This window comes from Rutidosis leptorrhynchoides, chromosome 8 (assembly GCF_046630445.1).
Source record: "Rutidosis leptorrhynchoides isolate AG116_Rl617_1_P2 chromosome 8, CSIRO_AGI_Rlap_v1, whole genome shotgun sequence".
NCBI lineage: Eukaryota > Viridiplantae > Streptophyta > Magnoliopsida > Asterales > Asteraceae > Rutidosis > Rutidosis leptorrhynchoides.
In genome coordinates this window covers 40,078,118-40,092,449 of record NC_092340.1, presented here as the reverse complement: position 1 = coordinate 40,092,449, position 14,332 = coordinate 40,078,118, and the positions used below count along the sequence as shown (strand labels likewise).

Genomic DNA, 14,332 nt, shown 5'->3' with positions numbered 1-14,332 from the left:
ACTATATCTTTTAATCCGTTCATCGAAACCATACGCTTTCTAAATGAAAAGTTATTAATTTTTCGCCAGGTTTTCAACGACATGCATATCATATACCTTATCTCAGTAGCATATGTATTAAATTCATGATTTATCATAAACTATTTAACGAAGAAATTAAGCATACAAGCATGCATAAACATATATACTCAAGCACTAGTCAAGGATACACTATGAATGTATAAAAGATAAGATATGAATGCTCACGTATCAATATTGTGATTCAATATTGCAGGAAAGTACGTAGAAGCAACGAAGATGATAAACACTAGTTTGACCTCACGAGCAATACCCCCGAACAATACCCATAACCTCCATAGCTATAACTCATAATTTCCATAACTCTATCTCGCTCGAAAAACTCGTTTTGTAAACATGCGAGCAGAACCTCGTCGTAGTATTTTATGTATAAATAATAATAATACTAATACTACTAAGATTAATATTAATATTAATCTTAATAATAATAATAATAATAATAATAATAATAATAATAATAATAATAATAATAATAATAATAATAATAATAATAATAATAATAATAATAATAATAATAATAATAATAATAATAATAATAATATATGTAGAGAGAGTAGAGAGATTGAGAAATATATTAGTGAATGAATTCGTCCGAAAACTGAACGAGCTTTTATAGAACATTTCTGGTCTTAGGCTGCCATGCGATCGCATGGCTTTGTAGCCTATTTCCCATGCGATTGCGAGCCATGCGATCGCATGGGATAGGTTTACAGCTCATAATCGTTTAACTCTTCTTGCCGACACTAGTTTAATATATTTTATATATAATATATTTAATTTATATAATTAATTATATATTATATTATATTTATGTGCATAGTTAACTTGAAATTTTATTTCCGATGACTTATACGTTCACGCTCGACTTATGTATGGATTTCAGTTTCTCGAACGTATTTTCGTATGCTTAGAAAACTTGTACTTTATGTTTCGTGACTCGTACCTATATTAATAATTAGACTTATTCGCCAATAAATTATATTACTTGATATGTAACTTATATCTTTGAGTGTTATGGTCATTTGCTTCTTTAAATCGTTGTCTCGTTATATATAATAATATCATTTTAAATCAAAACGTTTTATGACTAAGTTAATATTATATTTTATCACTTTGTAAAATATATATATATATATATATATATATATATATATATATATATATATATATATATATATATATATATTCATTTAGAAATATAAATTTATATATATTAAAAATATTTATTTAAATATAATATTTAGTTTTTCAAAACTAATTATATTTCAGAGTTTATTATATATAATTTAAAATCATTTAAATAATAGATATTGTTATATCACATAACGTTTATGCTCTAGAACTTAATTTGATATAATTCATTTATGCGCCATCGTTTATTTTAATTTCTAAAACGTTCTAATTAATATATCTAATTATCAATCGAATCGAATAACCAAGTGTTACTATCATTTACTTAACTAATTTGAAATCATATATATTTTCAATATTCATAAACACGTTTTAAATACACATTGCGAGTTATTTATATATTTAATAATTAATATTCCAACCTATTGAATATATTCAAATTATGTTATTTAAACAAAAACATTTTAATATTCTATTGAATCGAAAAACATTTCCGCACGTTTGAGAATAGATCAATCGAATATTATGAATTTCAGTTCTCCACTATCTTTTGTCTAACCTTCATTATTTGACACTTTGTTCCTACTTGTAGATCACTTTACCATTTATTCCGAATATTGTTAAAAAGAAACGATTTTTCAAATCACAGTGGACCTCACAACAGAGACCCGTAACCACATCCTAATGTATCTAATAATTTAATCATTTGATATTATCTTTTAATTCCATCGATAAATATATTAAACTTATATTGAAACAATATGTTCATGTAAAGTATTATACAACTAATACTTTGTTAATGTTTTCTATTAGTATAACTAGATATTATACATATCTATATACACATAAATGTTCGTGAATCATTGAGCACAGTCAAAGGGTAATTGATTACATGAATATAATTCCAAAATTTTTGAGACTCAACATTACAGACTTTGCTTATCGTGTCGGAAACATATTAAGATTAAGTTTAAATTTGGTCGAAAATTTCCGGGTCGTCACACGATCAATACCCAACTCAGGACCAATCATACGGGAGCTCGAGCTCATATTATGGAGGGTACAATTGGTGGTGATTCCTATGGTTGCATTCTCACTCTCTCTTGTTTGTTGATTTAGTTAATTTTATGATGGTTGATTTGTGAAACAATTTATTTGAATTTGTTGGCATGTAAGAACTAAGGTAGGTTGGTTTAGGAACGTTTGAACAATTCGATACTTTTATGTGTGTGTGTGGTGAAAACAATTTGGTTTATGTTTAATTGTGTTTATGTTGATAGTTATTTGGATCCGGATGGCTTGTAGTTCCCGGATAAAACAATTTGAACTTGAATGTTGGCATGTAATAACTTAAGACTATTTAGGATTGTGATGTTTTCATTATTGTTGATTGTGTGTTTGATGCCGATTTGATATGTTGGTTGATTCGTCGAATTATGCATGTGTGATGTTGATCATTGATATTTTATGTTTGGTTGTTGAAATATGGAGTTTATATTTTGCTAGTGATCTTATCAGTTGAGTAGTTTGGTTGAATATCTTATTGTGTTGGTAAATGTTTGTATGATTTTGTTGATATATTTGGAGCGTTATGATTTTATTATGGGTGCACATACTCTCCCGAGTATGGCCCCACACATTTTGTACCTTGTGAGCATACTTCAATTTAGGGAATGTCATATGCACTTGGCTCCTTCTTTTAGCTCAACAAGTGGGGCAACAACATGCAAGCAAATTTGGTGACTAAGTAATTCTTGAATGGTAACAACAAAGATCATTTGATCTTCACCGGTTTTTACTTCTTCCCTCTCATCTTCTCTATTTTCAAAAAGTCCCTCATTTTCACTTATTCTATCGCTTTAATGCAATGAGGGCAATGCATACGCTAAATGTAGGGAGAGAGAGTTAAAATTTCGGGTCATTTTTAAACTTTTTCGGGTAAACTAGTCACATATACTTTCTAAAGATTAAAACTTGCATTGTCGAACAATTGTTGGAACAAGTTTTTAACCATTACACTAATTCATATCATAAATACTAAAATGGTTTCAACTTGTAAAAATTTCAAACTTTTTAGAAAAAGTAAAGTCTTTTCCTTGATTTTCAAATCCTAAGGAAGTAAAGTCTTCCTTTGCTTCATTCTTGTATTTCACCAAGTGAAAATAAAGTCTTTCACTTTTCTTATGATTTTGCGCAAAAATGATAAAATTTTGAGAAAAATCAAATTTATGCTTGAAAGTTAAAGTCTTCCATGCATGTGCACCAAAACCAAGTGTTTAAAGCTTTATGCTTTAACACTTCTGGATGAATCGAGTCCATCCATTGTAGGGAGTCAAGTCTCCCGAATGTCGCATTACTTGGTGTAGGAGACTTCCTAATCTACACCATTTCATATTGACATTGGTTGTCTCATCATTTCACGATGTTTCAACCGATGTATCATACCGTGGGAAGAGGAGCCTTGAGCTTCACAAAGTTATCCTTTTTAGGAGCAATGGCTTCGTGCTAGTGTTGCTAGACAACACAACCCATAGCCAAAAGCTATGGCACCCTTGCACTTGCAATTAACAGAAAGGTAGTAACTACTTCCTACCTTTTCTAAAAATAAGCATAAAAGCTTGTTATGTGGAAAGTAGATAAGCATCATCTCGTTTTGAAAGTAAAGTCTTCCAAACTTGGAAGTAAAGTCTTCTAAGTTATGTTTGTTCCAAGCTTGGGAGTAAAGTCTCCTAAGTCAAGCTCGATTGTTTGAAAGGAAGTTAAAGTCTTCCTAATGCTTCAAAAATTTGGAATTGGCGAACTCTCTTATTTAGCCACGTGAGGCCCTAATTCCACGAACCTCTGTCAATGTTTTCGCCCTACTATGAGAGAAACCATAGAGTTGTGATAGAAAGCTTGATGAGTGCCGGTTACCCCGTGCACGGGTAACCAAATAAAGGTGGGGTACCCAGTCCCTTACCTTTGACACACCCACCTTAACCCTATACTTGGAATTGATGATTATTAATTGGAATTGACGATATATATATTTAGAATTGAAGATCATTCTTAGAATTGACGAAAAATAGGTGTTTTGGGGGCATGAAGGTGGAAGAGGGATAGCCATTGCGGGTTGATGAGGTGAGCATTCTTTTTGAAAGTGTATTCTTTACACGATGCATTTCACGATTAGTGATTATGTGTGCGATTTTCATGGCCCTTATTCATTTCGGGGTGCATTTTACATACTTTGGGTACACTTTGAGTTTGTTTGAGTAGGCTTGTATTTGATATGATCGATTTGGTTGATGAGTTTATGGCTATCCCGTGAATCCTACATATTTGGTCAAGGTCAAGGAGGTCAAGTTCGAGTTTGCAATGATTTGATACCATTGTGATTGGTGTTTGATGACCTTCTAGTAGATGAAGTTGACTTTGACCGGGGGCATGATTGGTTTGGGTAGACTTAGGCTTGAATTATGTTTATGTTAGCGTTTGAGGATTGAAGATTTGAAGATACTAGTGGGAGCTTGAGTTAAGCTAGTGTTAGTAGAAAGAAGAGGATGATTGTGCTTGGTCCTAACAAGTGCAAGTTTTTGGAGAACGCTATTACCGCCTAGTGCATATTCATGAAAGGTATCATTTTGAGCTTAACCTTCTTGCGCTTTGGCAATGTTCACTTATTTGTTCTCCATCCCCAAAGCTTGTTTTGTCGATTGTTTGCTTGAGGACAAGCAAAGGTTCAAATGTAGGGGGTTTGATATCGCTCCATTTATATATATTTTATTTCGCGATATCTACCTCACTTTGCTCGTTTTTGACTATCTCGAAGCCTATTTAGTGTGTTATTGAGCTAATTGGTAAATTAAGGGCTAAGGAGTTGATTTGTTATAAAATTGACCAAATCATGGGCAAAATTGGCTAAGAAAATGACAAGTGCAGGAAACAGCTCCAAAAGCGCCGCTCCTGTGTAGGAGCGCCGCTCCTGAAGGCCCAAATGCGTCGTTCCAGTAGGAAAAGCGGCGCTATTATGCACGATTTGTCTCCATTTTTCTTCAGTGAGCAAAAGCGCCGTTCTAAATGTCAAAAACGTCGCTCCTGATCAGCCAAAAGCGTCGCTCCTCAACAAAAGCGTCGCCCCTGTTCAGAGCCAAAAGCAGCGTTCCAAAGTCAAAAGCGCCGCTCCTCACCAAGCCAAAAGCGCCTCTCCTGAAGTAAAAGCGGCGCTCCTGACGCTGTTTCAGCCCAGATTTTCAGCACTGTAAAGGAATGAGATTAGGTCATTTTTCATATGCATCTTTGGGAGCAGCTGCTTAAGGTCCGAATTTCACATACTAAACCCTAATTTCATCATCCATTGGTGTTTAAGGGTAGATTCAATGAAGCTAGCTCAAGATTCATCATTGTTTAGCTTAGATCTTCATCTTCTTTACATTTTGGATTGTAATCTTCACTTTACTTTTCATATTTAGCATTGATTACTTGTAATAACTTGAAGATGATGATGATTTACATTTCTATGCTTATTATTAGTTTAATTTTAGCTATGATTGGCTAAATCTCTTGTGTTTGCTTATCTATGAATCTCTAATTCTAGTGTTTGCCCCAAATCAATTGATTATTATTGTTTGAATGAATTACATGATCATGTGTTGTTGAGTTGGCTAAAGATCCATTACTATGAGTTAGTTTTAGGCTTGACTTTGATTACATATGTTGTGTAGCTCTCTTAGTGATTTGAGAAGTGAATCAATATGTGCTTCAACACCTTAGGTGATCTAGACAACTAGTTTAGGAATTGCAAGTGATTGTGTTCTTGATCTAGGTTGGTTTTCAGTTGGCCTCTAGTCAACATAGTAATGCCGATTATCTTAAGTGATTTCGATAGTTGGAGGTTTTAAGTGATTTTAACCTAAGCTCAATCTCAATGACCAAATCATGCTTAACTCGATCTTAAGATATAAAGCTTATGTGAATTCGTGGAGTATCATTTGATTTGAGGTTTAGTAGTGATGCTAAACATTTAATAGTTCAACAACTAATGAGATAGTAATATAGGCAAAATGGGGCAAGCCAAGCATAGAGAGGATTAGATAAGTGAACACGTCTTAGTTAATTTGTTTTAAGTCTTAAAACTTCACTACTTCTTTCTTGTCACTAGTTTAATTGATAAATTTACATTTGTTTAATTGTGCAAGTTTTAGTTGTTAGTTGATATCAATCGAACCCCCCCCCCCCCCCAATCAAACAACCCCTAGGACAATTGATAGTTTCAAATATCCGACTTACACCATGTCTCTTGGGATGAACTTGATCAGAATACTTACATCAAAGTGCTATAATAACCGGGTTCTAAGTGCTCGTTAGTTGTGTGTGCTTGATTGTAGTGTTTAAATCAAACATAAATTCAGAGGGAAAAAGATGTATATCGCACGAACGCATCAAGGCATATAAAGCAAAACATAATGCAGAGATGACGCAAATGAAAGCTACTATCGAGAGTCAGCAAAAGAAGATTGATGAGCTGGAACAACTGTGAACAGTCAAGCTTTGACTATTGTGTCTCTTCAGACTGATTCGAGAGACTTGACTGAAAGGCTGAAAGAATGGGAGAAGAAGGTTATTATTGAGGAAATTGAAGAAGGTCCTGATCCTTTTGGTCATTCTGATCATGAGGAGGGAAATCTTGATATGGAAGTTACTAAGGGTTATGACAAGAACAACCCATACTACGTTACTCCTCTTCAAGTAATAACTCTTTCTGAATATTTAACTATGCAAGATCGCCTCATACCGATGTTTATGATAATTTAGGAGAGGGGGAGATCCCCCACGACTTCACCGGGGATGAAATTGATCTGATGGTGCGTCTAGAGTAAGAAACGAAGGAATCTGCTGACGCTGGAACAGAAGCATCATCTTCATGAGCTAATAATCTTGATGATGACTCGAGTGAATCAGAGGCAGTTGATGAGAGTGACAACAATTTTGATGAGGTTATTATAGAGGATGAACCAACGAAAGATTATCCTAGATATGAAGGTGTTTCTAATGATGATCTTCCAACTTTTGCTGAATACTTCAAGATGGATGAGGAGTTATTAAATTGGGAGTGTCAAGAGAAGGAACAAAAGGAGAAAGAAGAGGTGTTACCTTTGAATCAAGAAAGGGTGGAGATTCTCGAAGAAAAATGGAAGGTTTCAATGCGTATTCGAAATTACTTGAAGAAACCGGAGGTGGAACCACTGTATTTGAAGTTTGTTGAGAGGAATGATCGTTAAGTGCGAAAGGAAAGATCTTAGCCTGGGCTTATATAAAGAAGTTTGATATCTATGCGATAAAGAATGAATATGGAGTGGACTACATAAAGCACGCTTTTCAGTTCACGTTACTTCCATACTTTGAGTTTATGCAGATTGCCAGGTTGAAGATGTTTTATCAGGATTTTGCAGGAATTCTTGATCTTTTGGTTCGTAAGATAAGGAAATCGTACAGGTCAAAGAATTTTGAAGGATTTAGACCACAGTTTCCAACGATTACTTACAGGACAAACAGGAAAACGGGCATTCGAAGAAAAGTTGTCAAATATGAACCAGTGAAATATATGCGGAAAGTTCATGCGAAGAAGATGCCGCCGAATTTCAGCCCTCGTTTTTGTTGGTGGTATTACGGTGAGCGCTCGGAGGAAGTGGTCATTGTTTTGGAGAAAAGTGGGAACGATGAAGGTTGGATCCAATTTGGCTCAGGAATTGTTGTGAAGCAGACATGTTTACCCTGTACTACAATCGGATGATGTATCGCCCAGAAAATCGCGTTCAGGCCTAGCAATACCGAAGAGTTGCTAAATTGTGCTATTTGAGGAACTGGGTGACGAATTCGTATGTGGAGTAATGTTTGTGACTGAAACTTTACTTTGAACTAGGTCTTAGGGGGAGTTTGTTGTTGCATAATCCCTAGTTCTTAGTCTTTTATTCGTTTAAATACATTCGGTCATGTAATAACGTTTATATTGTGACTATTGAATCGTTATGTGTGTGTGTGTGCGCGCTTGAATATCTTAATCAATAGTTAAACTGCATACACAGTCGTCGAGTGAGTACACTCACTCGACCGACTGTGTCTGGAGGCTGTATAAATACGGGACTTAACCTCCTTTGTGAGGTTACACATTCCATAACCCTAATTCGTATTGCTTTCGTTCCAGTCGTTCCCAATACCAAAAACCACCGAATCAACACGTTTAGGTGTCGTTCTAATCTAGATTCAACCCTAGGTGCGACTAATTCGACCCCAACACGACCCGTAATTCGGTTAAACCTCGTTCTAGTGATTTCCGCCATTAGATCGAGTTACAAGCTATTCTAAGATCCGCCAAACAACATCTACAACCACTTGAGACAGATTGGGTCAACTGATCGTAACGGTCCATTGCTATATACTGTAAATAGTTTGAGTTGCATTTCTCCTACCCAACTGATGATCAAAATGGTCAAGACTCAAGAGCCAATTTAGTAGAGCGTGACATTCCTATTGTTAAAAAGTTAACTATAATATGAACTCTCAGATTATTATAAAGATTAATACTCCATCATACTTATGTGATAGCTACTTGCGTCATACTATATCTTAATTTAATTAAGATTTATACCATTTTCATCAACGGTCTAGCTAGGTTTCATACTCATTTCTCTTGATTAACCGGACCCACCAAACAGGTACTCATTTTCTAATATTGTTGCATTGAAATTGAAAGATATATATAGTGTATTAACAATTACGATGGTTTATTGTCCACAGTTGACAATGGCTAGAAATACAAAGAAAGTAGGTATTTGTCTTGACTACTGTAATTCTAGATTCTCCAAATTATAAGTTGTGATAAGGCTACATTTCATCCGACTACCACTGGATTTGTTTTTAAATGAATTTTTTGACAGGTCTAACTAACTATGTCTATTTGTGCATACTTTCAACTGTTGACTTTTCGAATTAATTCAAGAGGTAAAGAAAGATCAAAGGCTATAACTTGGATCATCTTTAGTAATTGCACGAGACACTTGACCATTTAGTTAGTCATGATTAAAATTTGGTGAAAAGTTGAGGCTAGATTTTCTGCCATGGCCATAAAGCATTCCCTTTGCCGGTTACAATTCACATGTACTCGTAGATAATTTTAACTATTTTCCGTGTTATTTTGACTTGATTCATCGACTCAGGGTTCGTAAAGATAATAACAAAGGAAGCAATATCACTGAAACATGAGCCGAAACTATCGTGTCATATTAGTCATGTATTCATACTCAACGCAGTATTACAAGCACATTTACAACGCAATATTACAATGTAATTTAAGACGGCTCTAGTTATTGAGTCGACAGCAAGCGTCGATTTATTGGCGACTTGACTGACTCTTAGAGCCTAAATTAAATTTCATGCAGGATTTAAAACCCATGAAAATTTGATTTTGCCATTTTCATGGCGTCTTAATTTTTTTATTTTTTTAAACTTTTTTCTACTTGTTGGCCGGAGGTCCACTTGGAAGCAATCTCTCTTTCCGTCGAATAGAGAGAGGGATGACTTTCTCTACTTTTGAGAGTGTTTTCACTCTCGGTGGAGAAATGAATTGTCTTTATTCTCAGATAGGGAAAAGATTGTCAAATGGTATTAGGTTTTGTTGTTGTTGTTGTATTTAGATTTTAAGTAAACATAATCAAGTAGATTTTAAGTTCAGTGCCAGTTTATAAACTACATCAAGAATTAGGGTCCACTAATTTTTTTTTTATTACATCCTGAAATTGTCAACGTTTTGAAGTATGAATCATCACTGTAGTAGTTTGTGGTTTCAATGGAACCGTCGGTAGTGAAATTCAAACCCATTGAAGCAACACCGGAGACCTTTAAAGAGTTTGGACAGGCGATTCGTGCATCGCTAGATGGCCAACAGTACGGCCCACATGATGTTCAACTCGATCTTTCATAAGGTGCTCCCCGGTGTGCATCTACATTTTCAATAAATTTGACAGTGCAATATACATTATGAACTGCTAGCAGCTAGTATTCTTTTACATGCTCTCAATTTTATGTACTGTAAAATTTAATTTTTACTTTTTTTACTTCGCAAATCACTAGTGGTTAATAATCAATATGAACTACAACTACTACTACGCCTTTTCTTATATGACCACCTAAAATGGACAATGTTTTCCCTGTACTAGCTACTCGGGGGAAGGCGACTATTTGTACTTGGATAAAGTCGACCTCAGGTTATCCCATGATCGTTTCCGACCCTTTCCCTAGCCACCTCAGGATGTGGTGGTAGTGAAGTTTGAACCTGAAACATCACGAAAACCACACCACTAGGTCACCATAATTAAACCAACTAATAAAATGAAATGCTGCATGTCATATAAGCCAAACATATCTACTCCAAAACTATAAAGAATACAAAAGTTTAGGGCACATTTCGAAGTTACATCAAACATTGGGGTATATATTACAAATTATAGAAGTTTTTCATCGCATACTGAAATCTATGGTGATTATACAATGAGAACCTGTTTGATTATACCATTATGTTTTCTACTCTGCTTTTAATTGATAAAACTTGTTTCTTTTTTCATTACGATGGATGTGTACGTAGTTAAGAAACCGTACAGAAACAGTGAGACAAATGAGACTGAACCGCACATATTTAATGTGAAACAATACCTAGCATTGTAATAACAAAATACCTAGCATTGTAATAACAAAATTCAATATGAAAACAAAATACAACAAAAGAAAATAAAAACCCTAATTCATATCACATCTGCGACTCTCACATGGCTTTTTCTATTCATGAAAGATATGAATGATTAAAACAATAAAGACAAACTTACTATTGATCTTTTTCTTCTGCTTGAGATGCAACATCATCGGCTAATGTTGGTTCTGAATTCCCAGTATAAACACCTGTAGCTCCATCTGAACCATCATCTATTCTAACATTATCTACCTGACCATGATCACCATCTCCTGTAGTATCTTCCACTGCATTTGAAGTTTCAGCATCATTTCGGGTTTCAGGTGGTTGGATTGATGAAGATGAAACACCCAACCCTTTTGCAAGGCTAACGTACTTCAGCACGAGTTGCTTATAACTATCTAGCAAAGTTTCTACGTCACCCACCATTAAATCACCTGCTTTTGAGTACAAGAACGGAAATTTCTGAAATTCTTTAATTGCAGTTTCCTCTTTCATGAGTATTGTAGCCCCTTTATTCTCCAAATCTGAAACTGATGGGATTTTGGCCACTACGTGTTGTTGGTCTTTCATGTTTACCTCCTCCGTTGCAGATTTAACTGCAGCGTTTGTACTGCTTTGGGTTTTTACGGGTTCGGGTTCGGGTTCAGGTACAGTTTGACTTTGACCACTATCATAATCACCCGATAGCCCATATATAAGAGCTTGAGCAGATTCCATATTATTTTGAAACTCAGTTTCATCCATCGACAATGATTCACCGTTTATGTTTGTAACAAAGGCTTCTGCAGAGAGCATGTTTGTAAAGAAATACGCTGCCTCTCCAACTAGTCTAGATTCACGTCTGTAGCGTTGAATGTACAACAAATTTGAATGCAATTGTGGAGGGTTTGCTTTTATAGTAACATAAATAAGAACAGGAAGAAACTCATCAGCGCCAGGTGGACTTTCGTTAGCATTAACAGAAGCGTTAAACAGCAAGTTACTGATGACCTTACAGCAACTGAGGACACACACGAGTTTATCTCGTGGTGCTTTGTAGATGTTTATTTTTTGTAGCTCCTTTTGAGCGAGTAACCATGACGTTTCGTTTTGGTACGTTGGTTGAATGTCTAAATGCTCGGGTCGAATGAATTGTTGGACTAAAGCCAGCTTTTCATAGAGTTCGTCATCTATTTTCACATCATCTGGGTGTGAAGCGAAAACACGTGTAAACAACTTTGTCATGATGTATTTTTCGAGACCTTCGCCTGCACTATCTAACTCTTCTTCGGATCCGCTTGCCCAAAGCGGGTGGGCCCGGAAAGCGGTTTCCATGTTGCTAAGGAACTTTTGTACTGCCGCACTGTCCCTTTCGGGATCTGGAGGACTATTCGAAAAGGAAACTATGAAACTTTTAATGGCTTTTACAAATTCTGATGCTGATGGATCTCTCATGCGCTCCAAGAAGTCATGCCATGTCAACGGTGCTGTTGAGGCACTGAATGGTTCGGCATTCTCCATGATATTGATCAGACTAGATTCAATATGTGTTTACCCAAAAACGCAACTTCTTTTTGCTTTTGAACGGGCAAAGGCAATGGCTTTACAGCCCTTGAACCCGTTTATCAACTTGTAGAATGAAAAAACTGAATCCTGCACCAGAAGATGATTAATTAATAGTAAATATTGATTGATGAATTGATGATTTACAACTAAACCAGATCACAAACCTCATAATGACTCGATTTGATATTGTTAGTCAATTACAAAACTGTTTTCAAATTTAATTATTAACTACAGATTGACAACTTTGGCCAATGAAGTTAGTTGTAAAGTTTAACAATACTTGATGGAAGTAGAAAGCACAGAAGTCAGCACATGTATTCGGTATACAATCACTTGCATAAAAGTACTGTAATTATGTGATAATCAATACAAAAGCTTTGTGATCTAATCTGCCAAGAGAATGTAGTTCCAAAGAAATTTCTTATCCAGTATATATATTAATTAGCTTAATTGCATCACCATATCCATGGTGGTTCATAAGCACCTTTAGTGGTTGAACCTATCTATGGCTCTTATGGAGCAGAGGTTTAAAAACAAAACCATCAATTTTTCACTGATCAAATTAGACAACCCAGAAGTATTTTAACTGAAAGATTTAATATTTGATGATGATATTGAACATATCAAATATTAAATCTTTCTACTTTAGCAATCATATATTTTCCACTGACCTAAGATATAGAGTCAACTAGAGTTGCAGCTCATGATGCTACTCTTCAATCAGAGAAGTAACTAGAAAGTAATAAGAATGCTTGCATGCTAAAAGGGTCATTTAGAAAGTAATTCATCTTGAATTAAATGTGTCGGCGAAAAAAATGATATGGCTTCTGATTGTATGTGCGGTTGCGCATACGTATTTGTGAAAACATATTGATGCGCAATAATGGCGCGCGTACTAAAACATAAGATAGCGCATAGGTAAAGGGCGTATCACACTATATTCTCAAAGCACTATAAATAGGACTGTCATCATCTCATTTAAAGGTTAGCCACTATCATTTGTGATAAGTCCATGTTACATCAAAGGTAGAATACTCTCACGGAGTATGAATGTATGAACGTGTGAATATGTCTAATTCATGATCGACTGGATCAATATGTTTTGTGACGTGGTGATTATTTTGTAGGGACGTTAAAACATGAAAAACACCCCCAATCCCCCTTAATTTCTTTGCACTCAGATCTAACTTGAATCATTAGGGTTCTAAAATTAAGGTTCGATCAGTTTCAATCCTACAGAAGTCAGATCATATCTAAATTTTACTGCTAATCCATTTTCATTAAAATAGTCAAACGATAATAATCTCATGTTATGTTTTCAATTAAGGAAGTTAGATTAATAAACCGACATTGACCCATAACCATCCAAACTAACGATACAAGAATAATACCTATTCCCTGCTCCATATCCTCCCGTTTATAATACTCGAATACTACCAGCCTCTCTTGTTACCATTAAATTCTTCATTACACTAAAAAACTAGTAATTATTACCATCTTTCGATGTCACTTCAGAAACGGATATGACTTCAGTAACATAAGGTTTAACTCATAGAAGCAAACTCTAGCTTAATTTTAGCCATTCGATCTAACCGAAACATATACGACTTCAGCCAATCACAGTTTCATTGTCTCGTTAAATTAACTAAACAAAATGGTATAACAACCCTCTCGCAAATAGGTTCTCTGTGCACAAATGTATTTTAATATCATAAAATAGTTAACCAATGGCTAAATCTTACATCACAGATGAAAATTTCGATGATGAAATCAGAGAGTCAATACCTGATAATTTAATGAGTTGAGACGGTTAGCGGGATCTGGAGTCCGAATTAAAAACCCTAACAACAACAA

General features: G+C 35.0%; 1 protein-coding gene across 1 annotated transcript; it reads right to left on the bottom strand.

The window, feature by feature from the left end:
• Positions 1-10,224: 10,224 nt before the first annotated feature.
• Positions 10,225-14,332, bottom strand: LOC139862233 (vacuolar protein sorting-associated protein 9A-like). The gene is made up of 3 exons (XM_071850802.1): positions 14,264-14,332; positions 11,067-12,565; positions 10,225-10,519 (listed from the first exon to the last, which is right to left on the bottom strand). Coding segments are annotated over exons 2-3 (1,368 nt in total). The 5' UTR covers positions 12,434-12,565; positions 14,264-14,332; the 3' UTR covers positions 10,225-10,518.

What these genes read in the sequence shown, in the direction of transcription:
- LOC139862233 (XM_071850802.1), bottom strand. Translation starts at nt 12,433, where the DNA reads ATGGAGAATGCCGAACCATTCAGTGCCTCAACAGCACCGTTGACATGG.